A 23,384-nucleotide genomic window follows, 5' to 3' on the forward strand; every position below is an offset into this window, starting at 1 on the left:
ATCAAAGTGCAACGTGAATACAGTATTATTCATGTCATGTGAAAACCAATGGAATGGCTCACTACAGCGCCATCTTGAGGCCTGCCGGAGGCATTACATGACAGATCATCATTGAAACCTGCCAGCCGGGTGGGCGATGCTCTAATAAATAATAATATAATATACAAATATACGACGGGGTATTAGGGCCACATTGAAAAACACATCAGAGATTTCGAGAATAAAGTCGTAATATTACATGTTATTGTTTCAGAGGGAAAATAGAGCATAGCTTCTTGTTTGAGGCAAGCTTTTATTTATAATATGGCAGCAAAACAGCAGTTGACATTTAGCATTTACATTAGCATGGCTAGCCCTTCTCACGTGCACCTTCCTTACTCCGCCCCCTCCACTTGCCCAAGAGCAAAGGTCACATAGGGTCCCAAGTCCCCCCTTTTCGTAGCTGTCTCAGGCGATGCCTGTAACATAAGGTCATTTATAATCATCTCTCATTATTTTAATTTACAACTTTTTTCCTTATAAATTAACAACTTTATTTCTTGTAAATGTACGACATTGACGGAAATATCAGGTTTTTTTCAATGTGGCCCAAATACTCAGTCACATTACGAAAGTCGCTTGAGTCATTCTTGGAAATGTACGACTTTTTTCTTGGAAATTTAAGACTTTATTCTCGTAAATGTACACCTTTATTAAGTGTTAGATTTTTGTCAATATGGCCCTAATATGCCGTCGTATTATGGAAGTCATTCAAGTAATTCTCGGAAATTTAAGACTTTCTTCTCGTAAATAAACAACGTTATTCTCGTAATGTCTGACTTTTTTGGTCCCACTATGCCGTCGGATAATACAATTGAGACAATGTAACAATATCAAGAAATGAATACAATTATTCCCTTTAATGCATAAAATAAAATCACTCCTTTAAAAGCAAAAAATACTATGGCTGTTATTCAACTCTTTGGCTTTTTGCCCCCACGGACGTCCGGTTTCCAATAACCTGATCCCTGTGTTTGTAAACAACACAACAACATAATGATATCATGATATGAACAACAACAAAACACTGATATTTGTGAAAGTCAATAGTCATATATCAACTAACCATGTTAGTATCGATACTGATACTACCTGTGGATGGATCATACGATACCATTGAGGGTAAATCATTGGACTGTCTGGGATGCTGCAGTGTATGTTTACCACAAGAGGTCATTGATGGGCTTCTTTTTCTCGGAACGACTTCCGAGAAAAAGAAGCACATGGCAGGTAAGTGCTGGTATCGTGGCAGAAAAAGAAGGGCTACATGTTTATGTATATGTATACATATATTTTCCTTTTCAGTGTACTGTCAGCCATAATTCAACTGGTATGGAAACTGTTACTTTTTAGGCAGTACAAAAAGGTATTATTGGTAAAAAGCTACATATCGTTTCCGCTAATCCAGAAACTTAAACCCTGTTGACCAACCTTAAAATGAGAAGGCCCCAGCGAGAATTGAACTCGCGACCCCTGGTTTACAAGACCAGTGCTCTAACCACTGAGCTATAGGGCCAGTTGGCTGTCCCAGGGATCCCTCCCCACTTTCAATGATGACTAAGGTACGGTCGCAGTGGCTGAAGGCTAATCCACTACCAGTCGTGATCCGGCCAATCAGGCGAATCAAGCCCTAGCTTGTATGTGAACGACGCTATCCATTTACAGGGTTATATGGCTAAGTAACTGTGCTACAGTAGAACAGTCGTACAGTAGTACACTAAGTACAACAAGTCTGACCCAAGATGCTTGACCTGTGGTCAAAGGTCATTCCAGTCTATTAAAAATTGTCAGTCCAGTTGTGTTTTTGACTCTTACTTATGTCCGTTTCCTAGCCAAGTACTTTATATTTCTGAACGGCTTAAATATATTAATGATAATCCCTAGCCTAAAATCCAGAGACTACCTCAAGTCCAATTGCACCAAAGCCTTACTTTTTAAATGAAAAGACATGTGAAGGTTCCTGTGTTGTTTAAATGAAAGGCGGGTACATGGATGGACTTCCTTTTAATGGAAACGCGGTCTTAGCCCTGCCTTTCTCCATTAAAGCTATAAAACCACAACACCTGAATGCTGAGATCTGCATTTCAAGCTCCGTCTTTCGTGGTTCCGCCTGTCGGAGCGACACAAAAGACGAGCAGCCCGGAAACGCAGCAGCCAATCAGCAGCTGCCTTACATTCCGCCCGCCTGTCCGTCCAGTCAGGACGAGCCTTACAAGAGAGCAGCACGTCCGACAGCTTGGAGAGCGTGGCCGTGCTCTGAGCAGGGTGAGGGCTGACAGGGCTGTCCTCCATGTTGTCATAAGCACTGACATATCACACAGAATTGTTAGACATGCATCCACAGAGGTAAGCCCTATTTTCATTCTTTCACTTGTATTGCTCTGTTGGGGAGGCATCAGCCACGTATGAGCCATGCCTTCAAATCCCGGGGGAGGGGAGGAAATGTTTTGTCATAGACTACCAATGCTAAACAGGATTTGCTCTCTGAACATGCCCAGTTTGAGGCCACCAGCCAACCCTGAGGTCTCTCTGTTGACTGAAAGTGTCAACAGAAACGAGGAATGTCGGTGAATCCCAGCGGCCTGGTCTCTCAAGGTGTCCGGCCTGCTGAGGGAAGCATACAGCCGACGGAGAGACAAGCACCATTGCAAAGGGGACACCCGCAGTTATTAACAGATGGTAAACTGACAGCACAGCAAGTTTAATTTAGGCCTCTGACTGGCATGAGCGCAGGACGGCTGGGCGCTATTGGCAGCTGACCGTGACCAATAGATTTATTTGACCAAAGTCCACATTTTTCTTCATTCACATAAAACGTGCGTCACTGTAACACATAATGCCCCCTTAGGAATAAAAACCCGTCTCAAACCGGCCTAGGACTGTAGACTACTCAGCAGTGTTGGGGTATGTGTTGTGAAATGATGCATAGTATTTTATGTAGTATCACAAGGATGGAGGAATTGCTGAATCTTAAACGGTCAGCACTGCCTCCCGGTCTTCTCTGCTTCCGAGTGTCAGCCATCTTAGAGAGCTTCCCTTGTCTAACTTGAACGTGAGAGGGAGGAAAGGAGCAGGGAAGCGCTGCACCGAAATCTCATGTCATCCTTGGCTCCAAAACCTGTCTAAGACAAACAGGTTAGACTGACTTTGTGTCTATGTAGCGTCTATATCGGTTGCTTGTTTTCCTTCTGCACGCATGAGTCGGGTAAAATCACACCATGGAGTTGTTGATTTAAGCTATTGCAGCCAGTTTCTGTCTTTACAGTATATTATTCACACCTTGCCGCCGTGGGAGTCTAAATCCAAAAATGTTTGACCGAATGTTTGAGTCGAGGATGACGTTCTGTAGACTGACTTTCCTTTCCCGCTGTTGAAAACCATCAATGCAACTTTAGAGTCTTTTTCTTGTTGGTCCCCACCAGTCCATCAAATTTTGCAACTGAATCCGGCATTGTCTCCTGGGCGTGTTCGTGGGCTGCATATTTATATTTTCATTGCGCAGGCAAGGATTTGTTGCAGAGAAAGGATATATCCTACACGATGTAAAGTGAGGACGCAACAGAGAAAGGGGCGGTCACTGCTTTTGTCTTCTGAGCTGCCTTGGGAGGCCTGTGACATTTAGCTCCGGTCTTGGTGTCCACTGCATAGTAACACCCTGGGGTACGTAACAAGCGGCATGTGGTCCTTGTTCTCAACATTCAACTGGTGCCGTGGACTTGTTTTGTCTGCGGTATGAGCTGTCGGAAAGAGAGAGAGAGGGAAAGCCTCATCAAAATGGATGCCATACATATACGCCGCGGAGAGCACAGAGAGGAGGGAAGCTGATCCGCTCGCTGTCCAGCCCGTGGAGCTGCATTTCACGTGCCTGCTAAAAGGCGCACAGGCTCGCTGTGCCTTGACTGGGGGGGAAGAGGGACTTGGTTTTCAGGAAGGGTGAAAAGCAGTCCTCTGCATTGCAGCAGTAAAGAGGCTAAGAAGACCGAGGAGCAGAAAAGCCTGTGTGCTACATGGAGCTTTCCATCCAATCAGACTTCTCCGAGTTCTGCTCAAACCAATCAGAAACCCGCAGCTGAGGTTAAAGATTGACAAATGCAGGAGGAAGCAGCAGGGAGAGGAGGCCTTCTGGGATACCTGGACCCATCTTTTCCCTCATTCCACAACGGCCTCTATCACTGCAAAGCATGAAAGCATAGGAGAAGAGTCTTTATGTGAGTAAAGACCAAAGCATGCTGTTCATTTCCTTCATTTCAGCATGGATGTAGCGATGGATGCGGCATGTAGAAAATGGTTGTATCAGTATGCACCTAGGCTGTAATGTGTGATGCTATTTCTACCAGAGGATGGGATGTCTGACATGTCTCGTGTTGTCTGTTGCCGTGTTCCTGACCTACAAAGCCCGTCGCTGGGATGAATTGCGTGAGACTATCCAAACAGAACGAACGAGGAGGCCGGTAATGTCACATCACTGCACTCCTGTCTCTCTCCGTCTATGGTTGGCATTCACGGGAGACCACTCACATTTCATCTCCTCCTCGTCTATCTTGTGCGATAGAGGAGGAGGACGGGTGAGGTGTTTGGGGGCTTTGTCAACATCATTATTAAAAAGTGAACGGTGGTCTGATGCTGACAAATAAGCGGTGGGCATTTGGACTCCATATTTTGCACATCAATGAAATGTTGGGGCTATTTAACAAAGCATGATGCTTATCTGTTAAGAGCCCCGATCAACAAACCTGACTTGGTGGTTGAAGGCAACCCAGGAGTCTGTTCTGTTTTTCACTCGGTCACATTGGATTATAGTGTTCTGTGTTATTTATAGACCTGGATTCAGTGGACAGAGATTGGGTTCACAATGATTTTCATTTGGGAGCATCGTCTCACTAGAGCTGTTCCGATGTTGACGTTTCATTGCAGACTTCTTCATGTTACAGAATACCACCTCCACGTCATGCAGTCGTGAATGCAATCTGGCTACAAGGACGCAAGGGTTGGCGCTGAGGTGTTTAGGTCACATGTCCATTTGCCGCCAGAGGTTGACATATATTCATCTTGGGCATAAACAAGGTTCAGGTAGATGGATGCAACTTTGCTGATAATATTTTGGTCGCCATCAACGAGCTTCTGGCATGATTCTGGCTGGACAATGGACCACTCTTCAAGGCGTTTGTGTATTATTGGTTGGTTTCAACATAGCCCATGAATGTTCTATGAGGGTCAGGGCTTAGGTCAGGGCTTTGGGAAGACCGTTCAAGTATCTTAATTTAGCCTGCTTTATTCGTTCCAAAAGAGTTTTGGTGTTCTTCTGGGATCACTGCCCTGTTGGAATACTTAGTTGTGTCCAAGTTTCAGTTTCATCTAGCTGTTGATTTGAAGTGAATTTGATGGCCGTCCTCCTACTTCATTGTTGTGCAGTGGACCAGTACCATTGGCAGCAAAACATCCTCAGGGTATGACGCTACCGCCATCATACTTGGTAGTTGGTTTGGTCTGCTTCCTTGGTAGTGGGTTTTTTTTGGTTTGCAAGCCGTACCTTGACTCCTCCAAACATACAGCACTTCTTGTCTTTGTGGCTAAATAGCTCCATCGTCCTCCTCATTTCATCATCAAACTTTTGTCATCATTTGTTCTTATGGGCAGCTGCAAGTTTCAGGCCTGCTTGAAGGTGTTGGGTTTTGGCACCCACTCAGTTCATGGTCATCTAAAACCAGCATGACCGTGGAATGTGAAACTGGTGTTCCAGCAGTTTCCAGTTTCCTGTGTTTTTACCGTACATACACAACAATTCATCTGAGGGTGACGGAGTTGGTTTTCTATCAGACGTGGGGGTGAACACATCCAACTAAGTCTTACTGGTGTAGCTGTTTCAACCAGTAGCTTTGGAAATGGCGCTCGTCTATGATTTTCCTTCCATCTTCATTTACCTCCATGAGCTTTCCCATTGTCATGCGTATTGGTCGGTCAATGGGGGCTGTCAAACTACGTAATTACTTTACGATGTCAGCCAGGGGGGAAATTATCAATACGTTCTCATTGTATTTCTTTTTAAATGATTATGTGTCATCCGGGAGGCGCTCCTTGCAGATAGTTGGGGGGAAGGTATAGAAGAAGAAACAACATATAATATATGATAGCAAGAGTGTGAATTTACACAGATGGAAAAACGCTGACTATGCAGAATGTAGGAAGAACCCTCTTACATTATGTTGCGTTGTCTTCCACCACTGCTGGCATCAAGGGTGACTTCGTCAACAGCGAATGGCCATTTGTTTATTGGTGTGTATGACAATCTATGTCCTTTTGGCATTGGTCTACTCTGGGAGGCATTTGCAAAAAATGCCAGATTTGGACTCCCAAAACACCGGTGCCGTGAGGACCTTTAGAGATTCACCAGGAACGTTTCAAAGCTCTGAGGTAAATTCGCTGGACGCACCTGCAGAATGAGTCGTGGACCCTTTTTGGAGTTCCTGGTCGGCGGAACACTGTCTTCCCATTGCTCTTGTCTGGAGTGATTCAAAGTAGGTCATGCCTCGGGGGGGCCCCCTCCTGGCCCATGGCCCCAAACATTTGCTTGCCTTGCCTGTTGGCAAGCAGCACGTCTGCCTGTGCATATTACAAAATGTAAAAAGGAAACAACACAGGTATCTCATCAGGCTTGGACGGTTGGGTGGGTTGCAGTGCAGGAAGGTGTGTCAGTTGGCATTGAGCCATTCTGAAGACCGTACTCTCCAGTTGGGGGTTTGGCGAGGTGTTTGGCGTTCCCAGGATTACCTTTTGGGGGGACATGGTCTGCTATGGTCAGGAGTGGCAGGGACTGATGTTGATGTGCATTATTAGGTTCCTCCACAGCAGCCTTTTGTCTTCATAGTGGGATCATTCCTGGTGGTATCTCAGTGGTGCCATCCCTGGTCTCACTCACACACAGCTACATCATCCCTGTGGCGCTGAGGTCTACGCTCAGTCTTTGTATGAACATTAACGGAGGCTTCTTTGCACAATTTGTAGCTGCTACTGTATGTTTTTGACCCAAGACGTCAGCACCTACTATGAACCAATCCTTAGTGTCCAATGGCTCACCAAAGGTTGCTGAGCCAGTGTCGGTGTTCTCTTTCAATGAATACACACAACAAAACAGCAAAAAGTCTTTCCAAGGGCAAGCGTGGGTGGTGAGAATATGGGGGTGAGTGGAAAATATAATAAACTAGCTCACAGATCAACTGTGCGTGTCTTTGTTGGCGTCTGTCCTGTTGTCTTCTGTCCGGTTTTGCATCTTACCTTATGTCAGCACTTTTATGCTGCAAGTTGCAGTACATGAGTAGTATTAACCAAACCTTATTGTCTACTTCAGCGTGGCAGAGGAAGTGAAGACGATTGACACTGTAACTGAGGAAATGGAGAACTCAACACGATCTAAAGGTGAGAAGCGTTTCCTAAGGCTTCAACTTCAACATCCAGTATGAGCTTAAATGGGCCCATCAGCGATTCTGAGCTGATTCATATCAATTTTAGACACGGGGTCAACAGAGCGGGCGACCCAGAAACGAAAGATGCCAAGTCCCTCCCACTCATCCAATGGTCACTCGTCTGCTGACACCTCCCCCGGACCCGTGAAAAAGAAAAAGAAACCAGGTGCCGTTACCAGCAGCAAAGACCAGGTAGTACACAAGGCAGTACTCATCATGGGAGTACAGTATAACCAAAGTGTTGCTCCATCGCCCTCAACAAAGCAAATGTACTCAGATCAGTAAATAGACGAGAATGATCACATAAAGCGTAGGTCTTACTCCTTCATGGCCACACCTAGGACTTAGGCCAGGTCTATGTGGACCGTAAACGGACACAAGGACCGAACCACCAGAAACACCAGAGATCAGCCGATTGTGTTTCTAAGGACAAGCGATACGACACTGCAATGTCAGCAGTCTGCAATGTATTATGCACCAGCAGGACGCTAAGTCCTATATCTCCAAATCAGCTGGGAATCTTATCTTTGGAACACAATCAAAAGCCAAAGATACTGGACTTGGCTTTAGTATGCAACATTGGAGGGCTTTATCCACAATATTAGCTAATATTAGAAGAGAAGTGATGAGAACAGGGCCTATTAAAAGTCTGCCACGGTTTAGCAAAACTGTTGTTAGCAATTGCAACTGTCTGCTCTTGTTGTGCATCTCTGCTTGGCTTCTTTAGCTTTGGCTTGATTTTGACCCCCCCGACCTTGTGTTTCTTTTGCCTGCGTTCCAGTCAGAACTAAGACATGGTCCCTTTTACTATGTGAAGCAGCCAGCACTCACCACAGACCCTGTTGATGTTGTACCGCAGGATGGCAGGAATGACTTCTACTGCTGGCTGTGCCACCGCGAGGGTCAGGTGCTCTGCTGTGAGCTCTGCCCCAGGGTGTACCACGCCAAGTGCTTAAAACTACCAGCCGAGCCTGAAGGCGACTGGTTCTGTCCGGAGTGCGAGGTACTCACCCAGGAATATTCATAGTGGAAGGGTGTTGGAAACAAGAAATTTGAAGACTACCCTCGAACCTTCTTGCCGTGATTGTCAAACACGGGACTTTAGTTGGGACGTTACACCACAAAAGCAAATTTTCCTCTCATTGTTTTTGTTGTTGTTGTTTTGTAGAAAATAACAGTTGCGGAATGTATAGAGACTCAGAGCAAAGCCATGATGATGCTGACGATAGAGCAGCTGTCTTATCTACTTAAGTTTGCTCTCCAGAAGATGAAACAACCCGGTGTAAGTATTCCGGCATCGCTCTCTCTCTCTCTCTGGGGATTTGGGGCATGAAGCTTCAACACAACACAAAGTCAAGTCATATTTTTCCATTTATAAGTCCGAACCATTTTCATGTTGTGAGCATGTTTTTCCCGGCAGGTCAGTGTAGAGCGCTTATGACAGCCAATGCACTGCTTTACGATCATCCTACTGTATCTCATCAGTCTTCCCTTGAACGCGCCCTTGAGCGGTCCAGCATGATAGACTATTCATTTGCATGGCCAAATAATCTCATGTAACACACACAACCTTCGCAAGGCCGTCACGGCCGGGAACCTTGAAAGTAAACATGCTAGCTGATGGTAAGGATACAGCTGCCCCTCTCGCTCTCTTTCAGGATCATCCTCGCTTGCCATCTCGCTCTCCCCATGCAGCTTCCACGCAGAGAAAGACTTTTAATTGGGTAATCAATTACACCACTAACAAGTCCCTGTCTTGATTTCTTCCTTCCATGGTTGTGCTCCTTTTGTTGGATTCGGCTTTTAGACTATTTGGTAGTGGCATGGCCGTAGAGTGCTCATCTGCGATAGAGGGGGAAGGCTTTGCAATGAATTCGATGCAAGTTGAGCGTAACCTCATCTTTTCTTTTGCTCCGTTTTAAAGACCGAGCTCTTCCAGAAACCTGTTTCTCTTGAACAGCACCCAGATTATTCCGAATACATTTTTCACCCGATGGATCTTTGCACTCTTGAGAAGGTAAACACTCATATTAGATATCGACATGTTAAATACACGTGCATGATATACATTCACTTTTTTCTCTGCAACACAGAATGTCAAAAAGAAAATGTACGGCTGCACCGAGGCTTTCCTGGCAGATGCAAAATGGATTTTGCACAACTGCATCATATACAACGGAGGTGTGTTGCATATTCTAGCCTCTTGTATTAATCTACTGTATCTACTGTATGAATTGCAAAGTCCCTCTTAGTCATGAAAATGAACTTAATCCCAAACCCACCATTTCCACTGCATTTCAGCCCAGCCACAAAATGACCAGTTGACATCATCTGATGATTGAGTTAGAATTACTGACTGGATAGTTGGGATTTTTGGACATGAGGCTGTATGACACCTCCGTCTGCAGTGTAGTGCATCAACTGTGACTTATCCCCCACTTTGTCCCGTGAGTTCTGGTCGGATTTCGGTGATCGGGAACGTGGTTCCGGCTAGTTAGTGGGGCCGCTTAAGTAAGCTTCTCAAAATAATGTGTTGAGAAGAATACATCAGCTCAAAAAAATCTGGTTAAGTAGCGACTGATTCTCTGCATTACATTCTCTTCCGTCGCATCACGACTATCAATTGTTTAACTGTTATTTCCCCTTTCAGGCAATCACAAACTGACAGCCACCGCTAAAGTCATCGTTAAGATCTGTGAACATGAGGTGAATATGCGGTCTGTGTCATTTCTTGTATTGAAGATTAATTATTAGCGATCGGTTCAGCAAACCTCATTTTCAATCTTTATTCTGCAGATGAATGAGATTGAAGTCTGTCCCGAGTGTTATCTGTCTGCTTGCCAAAAGAGGGACAACTGGTTCTGTGAGCCGTGTGTAAGCACCAGGCGTTGTACCACTTCCAGCATTCACCATTGGAGCAACAGTGCTCCGCTAAGTTTGCTAAGTTTGACTGCGTCCGCAGGGCAACCCGCACCCTCTGGTCTGGGCTAAATTGAAAGGGTTTCCCTTTTGGCCAGCTAAAGCTCTGCGGGATAAAGACGGCCAAGTGGATGCTCGCTTCTTCGGTCAGCATGACAGGTCTCGGTTCTTTGGACTTCCCTTGTTTGAATGCGTGGTCAACTCTCAAGCCTTTTGTCGCTAACATTTCATGTGATCCTGTAGGGCCTGGGTCCCTTTAAATAACTGTTACCTCATGTCCAAAGAGATACCTTTCTCTGTGAAGAAGACCAAAAGCATCTTCAACAATGCCATGCAAGAGATGGAAGTCTACGTGGAGAACATGAGGAAGAAGTTTGGCGTATTTAACTACGCTCCCTTCAGGACACCCTACACGCCAGACAACAGCTTTCAAATGCTGCAAGATCCCGCCGACCCCTTATCCACTAGCGTCAAGTCAGAGAAGCAGGAAAAAATCAAGCTCAGCTTTGACATGACATCATCCCCAAAGATCTCCTTAACCAGAACCATGTTATGTGGAAGTGGCATCGGAGGGATCGCTACAGGTCGCAGACTGCCGAGTGACATGCCTCGCTCCCCCATGAGCACCAACTCCTCAACCCATACTGGATCAGATGGGGAGGACACAGCAGACAGGTCCCAGATGAAAGCCCCAAACAGCCAGGCAAGCATGGGAGAAGAATTCATAGAACCTACAGGTAATCGTTTTATACAATTGTATACAATTTCAACTTCCATGTTTTCCTTCACTGGTAAATCTCTCCGCCTCCCCCAGCATCACCGACTCATGCTCGAACTGGTCAGGCTGCCAATTTATCGGACAGTCCCAAACCTTCCCACCCGCAATCTCTTAGCAACCCCAAGCAGGAGAAGGCACAGCTGACAGGCAGCATCCTAAACCTTCATCTAGGTGATGTTCTTGGCCTTTAGTGATTGACATGAACACTTTTGTTGTATATGTATGCGTGTAGCGTTGTCGCTAGGGATTTACTCCTGTCGTGTACTTCCAGATCGCAGTAAGGCAGACATGGACCTGAAAGAGCTGAGTGAAACCGTTCAACAGAAGCTGGGAACCACGCCTGTTCTCACCTCTCCAAAAAGACAAATCAAGAGCCGTTTCCAGTTGAACTTGGACAAAACCATTGAGAGCTGTAAGGCACAGCTTGGTCAGTACACATCCATCCGAAAAACACATGAGTGTCATACGTGAACACAGTATTACGCAACATCTCGTAGGGTGGCATGTCATTCAAACCGGGGAATTGAATTGATGGCAACTTGACTGGTCAGGTTGTCTTAGAAGTTGAGCCTCTTCATCAGTACCCTGAACTGGATAGAACAGATCCAAAGGCGAAACCAGCAGCTGAAGTTGCCATCAATCCAGTCAGCCCACCTAGTACTGCCTGGTGTTCCATCATCTTCCCATGCCTTGCAGGTATCGAGGAGATCTCTGCTGATGTGTACAAAGGTGTGGAACACAGTGACTCTGAGGACTCTGATAAATCTGATTTTAGCGACAGTGAGTATGCTAGTGATGAGGGACCAAAGGTCAAAGATGCTCAGGACTCCGCGCCCCCTGAGAAAGTCCAGAAGGAGAGCATGGCCAAAGATCAAACATCTCCATGCAGCCATGCGGACAAACCCGATGCCCCTCTCATATCTAAGTCTGCAGCAGCGGATGTCAGTGCAACGCCGTCAGGAACTTCGCCTGAAGAGAAAGTAAGCAAAGAGAAAGAGAGCCCAGAGAAAAGCACATCTCCCCCAGCATCGCCCGTGTCCAGGGAGAAGGGTCAGGTGCCAGAAGAGGCGATGCAACGTGTGCCCGTGGAGGATTCTGATTCCGAGCGGGAGCTGGTTATTGACCTCGGGGAGGAGCAAGGCAACAAGGACAAGAGAAGACGTAAAAAGGATAGCACTGTTAAAGAGTCATCTGCTGCCAAATGTGAAGGTGAGAGGTCCTTATTCACGATCCGGACAGATTCATGTGTCAAATAGGCAAATAACGAATGTACTGTACTTCCTCTTGAAGGTAAATCCCTGACCCCTTCCACGCTTCCATCCCAAAACAGCACAACCCCTTCCACGCCCTCCAGTGTTTCCTCGCAGTCCCCGATGGCAGTTCCTGTCACCATGATCTCCTTGACCACACCTTCTCCAGCAAATGTTAGCCTGGCCACGGTCTCCAGTGCCCCTGCGACCCCACCCTCTTCCTCGTCCTCGTCAGCCTCTACCACACCCGCTTTGAAAAAACAGCGCCCTCTGCTGCCCCGTGAGACCGTGCCAGTAGTGCAGAGCGCTGTGGTGTGGAATCCCACCGCCAAGCTCCAGACCCCCTCGCAGAAGTGGCCCGTGCGTCAGCAACAGAGCCAGCAGCCCGGGGCGGCCGCCCAAATTCAAGCGTCATCGCCCAGACAGGGCCAGACGCAAGCGTCCGACAACGGCTCCACGTTAGCGTCCTCATCTTCAGCATCTTCCCAAAGCACACGTTACCAGACCAGACAGGCCATTAAAGGTACATCACATCAACTTCAGGTTCCGTTGAGCAGCCGCCACAACATCAAGCTCTTTGTTTCCAATGAATGACGTGTGAATATTCCATGACAGCCGTGCACCTGAAGGACACACCACTGAGTACATCAGCGGTCACCCTGGTGTCCAGCAGTCCTGCCTTAGCGTCTGGTTTAGGCACATCTTCTTCATCCTCATCGGTGGAGAGCGAGCAGTACATCTCCACAGCCTCGGCAGATGTTGCGGCAGATATCGCCAAGTACACCAACAAAGTAGGCATTATGAACCGGGAACGTTAGGTTGATCATATGCTACACGCGTGGCATGACTTTGTTGTGTCTTCCAGATCATGGATGCGATCAAAGGTACGGTGACTGAAATCTACAGTGACCTTTCAAAGAGCTCTTCAGGAAGTACTATTACCGAAGTAGGTGTTTGCAGTCTACGTACGGTATTATGATACCGCACCCTAACAGGGTCTTTGTGTCCATGAAGTTGCTTAGTCTCATCTATGGTTGCTTTCAGATGAGACGACTTAGGATTGAAATTGAAAAGTTACAGTGGTTACATCAGCAGGAGTTGGCGGAGATGAAGCACAACCTCGGTATGGATTTATCAATCATCAATCAATCGTGTGTGTGTGATAGTGGACCCATGTGGTCTGGGCCCTTCAGTGGCCCCCAATGAGGCTTTGCTGACCTATACATGTTATGTTGTGTTACAATGTGTTACATGTGGCCAAACCTTGCAGTCACCAAAACATAATCTAATAATCATAATAATCCTAATAATGGTAGGGATTTCCAATGTTGCTCGAGTCTGTCAATAATATCTGTGGAGCAGAAATTGCGTGTGTGTTGCAAACAACACATCAATATAGTCTTCCACGCAGGCCACACAGCTAAGAGACCCGAGTTCGATTCCACCCTCCACCGTTCGTTCCCCCCCATTCCAAAAACATGCTAGGTTAATTGGCCACTCCAAATTGTCCATAGGTATGAATGTGAGTGTGAATGGTTGTTTGTCTATATGTGCCCTGTGATTGGCTGGCCACCAGTGCAGGGTGGACCCCGCCTCTTGGCCGTAGTCTGCTGGGATAGGCTCCAGCATACCCCCTGTGACTCTAGTGAGGATAAGCGGTAGAAAATGAATCAATGATAATACTTGTCAATGATTGATACTGCGTGTATAATATTATATTGTGTCCTTGCGTACTTTGTGTACATCTCTCCAGAGCTTACAATGGCTGAGATGAGGCAAAGTCTGGAGCAGGAACGAGAGCGACTGGTGACGGAGGTGAAGAAACAGCTGGAGCAGGAGAAGCAACAAGCGGTGGATGAAACCAAGAAGAAACAGTGGTGCGCTAACTGCCGCAAGGAGGCCATCTTCTACTGCTGCTGGAACACCAGCTACTGTGATTACCCCTGCCAGCAGGCTCACTGGCCCGAACACATGAAGTCCTGCACTCAGTCAGGTGGGCATCCAGAGGGGGCGCTGTGTTCCCCATTCCATACCGCATTTGACACTTTGTTGTGTTTTTAGCCACGGCTCCACAGCAAGAACCCGAAGCCGAGTCTACGGGAGACTTGCCCAGCAAAAGTGGAGGACAGGCAAACTGTGGACCAAACAACTTGCGAGACACGCCCGTCTCCGCGCCATCGGATAAAGACTGTGAGACAGGAAACAGCGGTGACAATGTTGCTGTCCCTTTGTCTTAACTCTGTTCAATATACTCGCCCCCCCCCTCCCGCCCCCCAACCCCCACTACACATCTGTTTTCTCTATGTTCCCTTTAAACGTGGGCGTATCCAAACTATGATTATCCATTTCTTTGTCCTTTTATGGCTCAATGGTATCTCCCTGTGCTCCGTCTCCTTTCACTTCCCAGTGTGAAAACTACACGTGGAAGTTCCCGAGAAAAGGGGGCCAGTTAAAAAAAGAGTGCACTACATGCAGTATTCCATGTACTCAGCTTGGTCAGGAATTTGTGGGAGCGTGCATGACTGTCTCAAAGGTACGTGTACTAAGTGTAAAGAACTAAAACTACAACCATGTAACCAGTCCACTATTACAGTTAGTTACTTTTTTATGATATTAACTTATTTGTTATTTGCCTGCTGTATACGGTATTCCCAAGAGAAGAATGAAGGAATTTGGAATAAGCTGTTGGTGTACTTGTGTGTGTTGGACATGACAATAAGACAGTATATACAGTACATAACATGTGATAAGAAGCGTGCAGGCAGACATGCTATTTTTAGCCTCAACTGATAATGTCTAACTAAGCTCGACTTCATGCTACACGTGTATCGTAGACGTCACGTCCGAGCAGCGTTTTATTCATGTCGATTTAAAAGGGATCAATTATGCTCATTTTTCGGCTCTTTGTATGGAATTGTGGACTCCTATAGAGCAGCTACATTCAATAACCAGCACAGGAAGCTTTCAAGTTCTTCCAGAATCTGCAACTATTCAGCTGTACTTCTTTGGATTTCAGGCTTCCCGTGAAAACGGTCTGTTTTAATGTGATCCACCTACAGCCCACCTCCGACCACGCCCACTCCGCTGTGGGTTTTTTTCTTATGTTGTCTTTGTGAAACTGGTGTTTTGGGTCATATCAACGGTTACATTTCTCCACTTCAAAGAATTAGTCGTCACCCATCGTCTTAGCTGCAATGAACGCTGGTTACATAACACAAGGTCTTTCAGGCTTTTATTTGGTTAAAAAGACCAATTCTCCTACTTCTACTCCTCCTGTTGGTTTATGTGTAAACGCGTCAAAGATAGACTTATGTCGACTTATGACGACATGCGTGTTGGCTGGTGTGAATTGCGATTTGAAAGCTGCTGCACCACATCGGGTGTGAATGCAACAGAACTTACAAATACATCATTCATGTATGTGTATATGTACTAGTATGTAAATATATATATCTATATGGAATATGTGACAACAACCAACTGGACTTTCCTACCAGCATCAAAGCTACCATCAGTATAGATCTCTAAATAGACATTTGTACCTAAGCACAGCCTCACCTGTTTGGGCCGCCATGTTGGATATGGAACTAATGTGAGGAAAGTTCTGGATTTCATAAAGTGCCTTTCTTCATTGTTTCCAAGCTGGTTTCACCGCGGGAACGTCCTCTTAGTCACAAAACCAGTAAAAAAAATATGTTAGGGTGGCCGAATACAGTTGAAAGTCATTTTTAAGTCTTACCTGTGGAAGTTAAGGCCACATCCAATATTGCGGCGCCGTCGACGTAGATGTCAATAAACGAACTCGTTAACTAGCTAATAACCGAAACTATATATTTACCATCACAATAGCACTAACTGTTTAGTATATTATATTATAAACACATTGTGGAAAAGGCTACAATACATATAGAGAGGAGCTTAAATGTACAATTTGACATGGAAAACAACTGTTTTAGGAAGACTATTACCCAAACTGGAGCGAAGCCGCGCCCCCTGGTGGCCAGAGCTCCCCTACTACAGTTCAATACAAACAATACATACAGATGTCTTGTATGGCTAATTCAATTCAACTCGGATTGCTAAGAAAAATACATTTAATGTACACAGACATTATCACAAAAAGATGTAAATAAAAGTGGATTAAATAGTTAAATGGCAGCCTACACACATCAGAGAAGTATAAACCTGAATGTACAGCAGTGGGATACAGTTATGCATAATTAGTTTGCATATTGATTCATTTTATTGTTATCTCGTTTGAACGTGGGAGTCCTATTTTGCATGGCAGAATCCTCCAGATTGCTGCTTCAACAAAGTCAGTTGAGCGCCATCCACATCCACACCCACTGGGAACTGAAAGATCATTCCAAGCCAGAACGTAGAAACACTGGAATTTTATTTATTTTACACATTCATTTTGGGGACTAGTTTCCACAAGTTTCCGCATGTGAATTTGAGGACAAGACAGACAATGACGAATGGCTGACGGACTGACAGACTATTTGGTGGTCTCTGTATTCGTGGATATCAGCGTGTTTCATACTAGAAGGACCCGCCTTGGCTTGTGTGGGCATCTGTTCTCAGTGGCAGACAGTATTTCTTTATATACAGTCACTGATATGCATGACTACAGAGATGACACGTGGAGACAAAGCCAACGAGCGCCACTGCTGGGTAAGTCACGTTGGTTGTCAATCCCTCGCTACTGGCGGTAGGCACCCAGTCCCTCTCTCCTGATTGGCTGTGACAGACTTTGTGTGGGAGAGCGATGGAGGCAGTCATCAGAACTGTGGGGGGAGAGAAAAAAAGACAACCCCAAAGGGTCCACGTAACTCTTTTTGTCTTTATGTACACATGATTTAAGAAGGAGTGCTTATATTGTAGACCAAAGCACCAAATGAACGCTCACAGACGTGCAGACTACGAGTTTCTTACGTTCTTAAGGAATTCCTCTGCGACGATACGGGCTCTGGCATTAACGGACAACTTCATCTCGCTGATCTCCTTGTCGATCTCCTCCATGAAATGGATGACAAAGTCCACCAGCTTGTGTTTGTACATCTGCTCCGTGTGGAAGTTGGTGATCAAGAAGCTGATGTCATAGCCCTGCATCACACGGACGTACATCAACCACGAATCAACCATACGCATGCGTGGGAGTGGGTTGTCAAATGGGGGGGGAGTGGATTTAGTCATATAGTCAAAGTGCATGAACATGAACACAAGTCTTTCTCTTGTCTGTGTTCTAAAGATATAAAAACAGCTAAAACAGGCAGCTAATTAATGCAATCCGCTCATTTCTCCACCCTTTGTACTGAGTTGTGGCCGTTCTTTTGGGTAACAACGCACATGGAGAAAAGCGACATATGCTTTCCAAAAAATGTTGACTAAATTTGCCGCTTGTCACCACTTTCATTACTTCATTTATTCGTCGTGGGCCGCCATTTTCCTCACATCCTGTCACTTTACCTTCTCTACAAACACTCACAGCACGCTTCCTTACCTCTACTGGTTTCCTCCTCAGGATAAAGAAGTTCTCTGCCCTCATCATCATGAAGCGCATGAACTTGTGGCAAAGGATCTTCTCAATCTCATCAGCCTGTGGTGGGAAAAAAATAGTAAGCAGGTTTTTCTGGAAAAAAAAAAAAAAAACAACCTGGACTGGTCGGCGGTCAATCACAGGACGCATATAATCAACCATGGACACCATGGTCTCCCAAATAATCAACCATGGACACCTTGGTCTCCCATTTAATCAACCATGGACACCATGGTCTACCAAATAATCAACCATGGACATCATGGTCTACCAAATAATTGACCGTGGACACCTCGGTCTCCCATTTAATCAACCATGGACACCATGGTCTACCAAATAATCAACCATGGACACCATGGTCTCCCATATAATCAATGCTATAATCTGATGCTAATTTGGCTGCATACTTTTGTGAAAATGTGTTGACTTCCCAATTGTATGACCTCAGGGGCCTTTGCGGGTCAGCCCATCACCTGTTTGACAGCAATGCTGACTCTGACGGAGTTGATGGATCCCTCGATGAGAACCTTCTCCTTGTCATTGCGGCTGATCACGACAGGCTGAAGCAGCAGCTCCTTACTGCTCCTGCAATCATCAGACATCGTGTTAGCATTGGGCTAACGACAAGAAAGCACCGACAATGGAATACGGTGGATCATAGGGGCAAGCATTTGGACATGCTGCACTTTTATACCCATCCCAAATCAGTCCGGGGGCTTTAAACAGACCCCCACCCACCCTGTGGTCCCATATGAAAAATGTCATCTTGTTCTCCTGATGCCTGCCAAGAGTGTGCAGCTTCACACCTTGCCTGTGCTTGCACCATTTCTCCTCCCTCGTAGATTTCCAACCTCAAGCTTGCACACGTTCTAACTTGTGTGATGCCAGCAGATCCTCCACATACCTGACCTCCACCTCGGGCTTGTTGTGACGCTCCACCACCTGAGAGGAGAAGTTCTCAAGGCATAGGGCCGCCTGCAGGGTGGCCTTCACAGCATTTAAGTAGGGACGCAGAGTCGCTGTCTAAAAAATGGATTACACAAAATAAAACTTGGATGGGATGAAGGCCAAGGCAGTCCGGTTTAAAGATAAGCTACGATGAAGGACATAATGGCCATAATTGGAGACAAACCAATTACCGAGCAAATTATAATATTCCTCAATATGATGCATGCTAATGCATTGCTTTATGGTTATGGTTGTGGATGCGATGCTTTCTTGAATCTCTCAACATTACTTTGCATCCCCTGTGAATGAATATAGAGCTGACGTCACAAATGATAATAGAAATATAATGAACGGCGATTCAGGAAGACAGCATAACGATGAGTGGCTTTAATCTATACGAGGATAGAGTCCTTCCATTAAAGCCATCAGAAAGACCCAGTTTACAGGAACACCACGGTAGCAGGCAAACATTTATCTAGTCTTAAACAAACAATGCACAAGTATAAAGTAAGTAAAGACACACTTGAAGAGAACGCTTACCATTTTTTCGCTGTAAAAGACGGAAGTTCCTAAGCCACGCCTGTGACTCCACTTCCGTAAATCCTACACACTCCAGAAACGAAACGGCGCGCTTGTGTTTACAATCTTTTTGTATGCGGAAGTAGATTTCGATACGCAATATACAGTGCTACTGTTAAATCTCATCACTCAGCCCAGGTGGAGTGTACACTTTGAATGAAACGAACATACCCTAAAGGATGACTCAATTCCTTGGCCTGAGCAAGGGGTGTTTGTTTAGTGATTGTGTTTATGTTGATTTAAAAGCTGCCACCGTATAAAGAATTTTCTTAAACAAAATTGAATAATTTTACTACTATAGCCAAATAACTAGATTAAAGGGTGCGAGACGGAATTGGTTTATCCTTTTCACCTATGCCATACCACAGTATGGTTTAACCCGACACTACCATTCCCGGATCAGAGCGAGTATCGTAAAGTTATTATCCGTTCTGAATACTGGAGAAATCTTGATTTAGCAAACATTTTTATTTACCCAAAAACGTCATTGTGCTCTTAGATGGCTGTTGAAATATCATGTATCTGTCACAATCTTAGGTATAGTTAACGTTTTACATCCCTCTTCCAACAATGGTATTTTCCATCATGGAGGCCACTCGCTGACGGTAAATATCGTTGCTTGTAAAAATTCACAAATATATATCTAACGTGTTCATTAATGTCGCTCAACGATCTATATAACGTATTTACATAAAATATAGGTAAGCGTATCCTTGCAAGTACGGTCGTAGATGTTGGTATTTTCCAACACTCTTCCCCCGTTTAGGCCCTGCGGGCTGGCAATGTATGAACCAAACCGCCATTTTTTTACACACTTTTTAAAATTGGATATGATGATTGACGCAACAGGTTCACACTCTTCATCGTTCCTCATTGTTTCTGTGTCCATGTTGTTTCTGTGCAGTTTATGCCAATATAGTCAGGCGTCAGTTACCCGTCATCATGAGCGAGCTGAAGGACTGCCCCCCTCTGAAGTACTATGACTTCAAGCCAGTGGAGCACGTCAAGGCGTGTCCCCGGTACACTGCTGTGCTGGGCCGCTCGGAGGACGACGGCATTGGAATCGAGGAGCTGGACACTTTGCAGCTGGAGTTGGAGACGCTCTTGTCCTCGGCCAACCGTCGCCTCCGAGCTCTGGAGGAGCAGAGACAGGTGAGCAGCACAAGGGAACCACCCCAAGGGAACCACCCCTGCATTCTACCGGCTGTGCGGTTGTCAAAACACGTACTCGGTAAAATGTTCCTGTATTGCAGATCCTCACAGACTGGCAGGACAAAAAGGGAGACAAACGGTTCCTGAAGCTGGGGAAAGACCCGGACCCTGCTGCGTCATCTCGCCACAAACCAAAGAAGCAGAAATTAGATGTCAAGAGTAGTCATGCGCCAGGCCCGGGCCCGGGCAGACCAAAATCCAAAAACCTGCAACCAAAAGTCCAAGAATATGAATTTACAGATGACACTCAAGACATTCCCCGCACTCCTAAAAATGATGCTCCCAACAGGTGAGCCCTGGTCCATACTGGGGGTCTACATACTAAAATGAATGCAATGATTGTTGGTCTTTTCAGGTTCTGGGCATCTGTTGAGCCGTACTGTGCTGACATAACAAACGAAGAGATCCGGTTGCTGGAGGAACTTCTAAAACCCCCAGATGATGAAGCGGAGTACTTTAAAGTATGACATAATAAGCCTCTCCTCCAGAATACCAGATTGTGTTTGACCGTTTGCTAATATTTAGCGTTGATGTGAATTGTAGATTCCAGCTTTAGGGAAACACTACTCACAGCGGTGGGCTCAGGAGGATCTGCTGGAGGAGCAAAGAGAAGGAGCTCGGGCCAATGACAAGAAGAAGAGTATTTTGGGCGGTCCGCTGTCTGAACTTGATGCAAAAGGTGAAGGCATCCTGCTTGCTTGTGTCCTTAAAAAGACACCGTTTGATGGCGCTCTGTTTTCATCATGGGAGTCGATTTGTTAGGATCAGCCCGAATAGCAATAGCATGATGGAAGGTTTAGCAACATGATTTTGGCAATGTTCAACCCCCTGAATATTTACATACATTGTACATTGTTTTACTACTGTTAAACTTTTAGCGCGTCAACCAGTGATAACATCGTAGAGAACAGGGCAGGATGTTTTTTGGTTTAAAAAAAGTAAATAAATAAAAATACAGTATATTAATAACGCGACAAGATGTGTGCCATATTGGACACAAAGCAGGCGATGCACACAATCCCGGGTGGTGGGAATTTTCCATGTTAACCAAAGCACGCAAACGGAGGTCCACCGTACTTTTGCTTTGTCACCTACAATAAGTCTAAACATCAGAATGAATGGTGGGCTCTGTCTTTCATCCTCATGCAGATGTGGACTCTCTGCTGAAAAAGTCCGAGTCCCAACACGAGTCTCCAGAAGACGGCTGTCCCTTCGGTCCGCTCACTCAACGTCTGCTCCAGGCTCTCGTGGAGGTAAATGCGGTGGACATGATCCACGGCTTTGTGTGAAGATTTCAGCTGGTTTCAATACGAGCCTTTTCTGGCCCCTCCAGGAGAACATCATCTCCCCCATGGAAGATTCTCCTATCCCAGACATCTCAGGGAAGGATGCCAATGATGGCGCTGGGACCTCTCCTCGAAGCCAAGGGAAAGCTTTTAGGTATTTGTTCAACGCTCCGGTACATTGTGTCTTTTAGAGTACGGGTGTCTAAAGTGTGGCCCGGGAGCCATTTACAGCCTGTGGGTGTTTTTTATTGTCTAAAAATATAATAGAAAACAACTTTAAAAAAACAGCAGCAAAAATGGGGAAAAAATGAAAAAAAAGATGTAATATTGTGACAAACAAAATGGTATTTGGAAATTAGGTTGGGGGAAAAGTTGGATATCTGAATAATGTCAATAAAGTCATATTTTTAAGAGAAGAACATTTTCAAGAAGTTAGTTGAGCACATAGCTTCATGGAGGTTGCATGCTTCACTCACCGGCCGTACGTGTGGGCACCTCCATGGCAAGATGGACGTACTGGCTTCCTATGGTAGAATCCAAGATGCCGGATACGCTATCCTGCCATACGTCCATGGAGGTCGGCCGGGAGAAACTCCTCTGGTAGAGGAAAGTGTGGTGGATGCAGTGTTCAAGGATCTTGTATGTTCCTCTGCAGTGCTCCTCACACACGCTCTCTGGAAGCTCGGATCAAAGAGGAGCTGATCGCTCAGGGACTCCTGGACTCTGAGGAGCGTCCCGGTCCAGGAGGAGACTGTGAGGACGAGGTCCTGGTGGAGCTCCAGAAGAGGCAGGCGGAGCTGAAAGCCCTGATTGCTCACAACAGAGCTCGCAAGCAGGAGCTGCTCAGGTGAGGCGACCCAGAAGATGTACAGTCCCACACAGTCATCCGTGTTTTGGGTCCATTAGACATTCACTTTCTGCTCCTCAGGTTGGCAAAAGAGGAGATGCACAAGCAGGAGCTGAGGCAGAGAGTCAGGGTGTCTGACAACGAGGTCATGGAGGGATTTCGGCGAATCATGGCAGCCAGACAAAAGAAGCGTACGCCGACCAAGAAGGAGAAAGACCAAGCTTGGAAAGCTCTGAAGGAGCGGGAAAGCATACTCAAGTTACTGGATGGATGAAGAAGACCCAAAATGGGAGGGAGAATGTTTCCACTCCAGTCACACACGCTGCTGCATCTAGAACTTATAAAGATGGAGGTCCTTGCAGGCGGCTGTTCAGCATTGCTTAGGTACTTGGTACTCAATGGTTCAATTTGTTATTCATCACACTTTTTGTTACATTGCTTTTTTATGTTGCCTTTTTTCTTTGCTGTTGGTATGTCTTGAAAACAGTGTTTGTATAAATACCAATTAAAGGCTGTTGTTGTATATG

At 45.7% G+C, this 23,384-nt stretch overlaps 4 protein-coding genes and 1 non-coding gene across 8 annotated transcripts; 3 read left to right on the forward strand and 2 right to left on the reverse strand.

Moving 5' to 3' along the window:
* Nucleotides 1-1,482: 1,482 nt before the first annotated feature.
* On the reverse strand, nucleotides 1,483-1,555 carry trnat-ugu (transfer RNA threonine (anticodon UGU)). Its single transcript has one exon. It is a non-coding gene; the product is annotated as a tRNA-Thr (tRNA).
* Nucleotides 1,556-2,279: 724 nt separating this feature from the next.
* Nucleotides 2,280-8,692, forward strand: LOC144901223 (MYND-type zinc finger-containing chromatin reader ZMYND8-like). 2 transcript variants are annotated; one of them, XM_078794464.1, is made up of 4 exons: nucleotides 2,280-2,385; nucleotides 7,385-7,452; nucleotides 7,546-7,691; nucleotides 8,281-8,692. In XM_078794464.1, exons 1-4 carry the CDS (start codon nucleotides 2,372-2,374, stop codon nucleotides 8,524-8,526), a joined length of 474 nt encoding a protein of 157 aa, XP_078650590.1. In that variant the 5' UTR covers nucleotides 2,280-2,371; the 3' UTR covers nucleotides 8,527-8,692. The 2 variants fall into 2 exon arrangements, with proteins under 2 accessions (XP_078650590.1, XP_078650589.1); XM_078794463.1 differs by lacking the exon at nucleotides 2,280-2,385 and adding an exon at nucleotides 6,371-7,216.
* On the forward strand, nucleotides 8,365-15,113 carry LOC131133499 (MYND-type zinc finger-containing chromatin reader ZMYND8). 3 transcript variants are annotated; one of them, XM_078794460.1, is made up of 18 exons: nucleotides 8,365-8,502; nucleotides 8,668-8,781; nucleotides 9,158-9,223; nucleotides 9,424-9,516; nucleotides 9,593-9,680; nucleotides 10,150-10,205; nucleotides 10,296-10,373; nucleotides 10,462-10,577; nucleotides 10,662-11,155; nucleotides 11,233-11,367; nucleotides 11,468-11,623; nucleotides 11,893-12,405; nucleotides 12,487-12,969; nucleotides 13,062-13,237; nucleotides 13,312-13,392; nucleotides 13,491-13,569; nucleotides 14,200-14,439; nucleotides 14,508-15,113. In XM_078794460.1, exons 2-18 carry the CDS (start codon nucleotides 8,710-8,712, stop codon nucleotides 14,681-14,683), a joined length of 3,102 nt encoding a protein of 1,033 aa, XP_078650586.1. In that variant the 5' UTR covers nucleotides 8,365-8,502; nucleotides 8,668-8,709; the 3' UTR covers nucleotides 14,684-15,113. The 3 variants fall into 3 exon arrangements, with proteins under 3 accessions (XP_078650586.1, XP_078650587.1, XP_078650588.1); XM_078794461.1 differs by lacking the exons at nucleotides 8,365-8,502; nucleotides 9,158-9,223 and having other exon boundaries at nucleotides 8,688-8,781; XM_078794462.1 differs by lacking the exons at nucleotides 8,365-8,502; nucleotides 8,668-8,781; nucleotides 9,158-9,223; nucleotides 9,424-9,516 and having other exon boundaries at nucleotides 9,603-9,680; nucleotides 10,150-10,216.
* Nucleotides 15,114-16,825: 1,712 nt separating this feature from the next.
* arpc4l (actin related protein 2/3 complex, subunit 4, like) lies at nucleotides 16,826-19,639 on the reverse strand. The gene is made up of 6 exons (XM_058079557.2): nucleotides 19,474-19,639; nucleotides 18,890-19,008; nucleotides 18,459-18,570; nucleotides 17,950-18,045; nucleotides 17,382-17,552; nucleotides 16,826-17,233 (listed from the first exon to the last, which is right to left on the reverse strand). The coding sequence occupies exons 1-6, from the start codon at nucleotides 19,474-19,476 to the stop codon at nucleotides 17,228-17,230; spliced, it is 507 nt and encodes a 168-aa protein (XP_057935540.1). The 5' UTR covers nucleotides 19,477-19,639; the 3' UTR covers nucleotides 16,826-17,227.
* Nucleotides 19,640-19,922: 283 nt separating this feature from the next.
* tada3l (transcriptional adaptor 3 (NGG1 homolog, yeast)-like) lies at nucleotides 19,923-23,380 on the forward strand. The gene is made up of 9 exons (XM_058079343.2): nucleotides 19,923-20,117; nucleotides 20,417-20,664; nucleotides 20,766-21,013; nucleotides 21,080-21,185; nucleotides 21,268-21,403; nucleotides 21,874-21,977; nucleotides 22,058-22,164; nucleotides 22,666-22,857; nucleotides 22,939-23,380. Exons 2-9 carry the CDS (start codon nucleotides 20,455-20,457, stop codon nucleotides 23,129-23,131), a joined length of 1,296 nt encoding a protein of 431 aa, XP_057935326.2. The 5' UTR covers nucleotides 19,923-20,117; nucleotides 20,417-20,454; the 3' UTR covers nucleotides 23,132-23,380.
* The last annotated feature ends 4 nt before the right edge of the window (nucleotides 23,381-23,384 follow it).

Source organism: Doryrhamphus excisus, linkage group LG11 (assembly GCF_037039965.1).
Source record: "Doryrhamphus excisus strain RoL-2023G ecotype Guam linkage group LG11, RoL_Dexc_Guam_v1.1, whole genome shotgun sequence".
NCBI lineage: Eukaryota > Metazoa > Chordata > Actinopteri > Syngnathiformes > Syngnathidae > Doryrhamphus > Doryrhamphus excisus.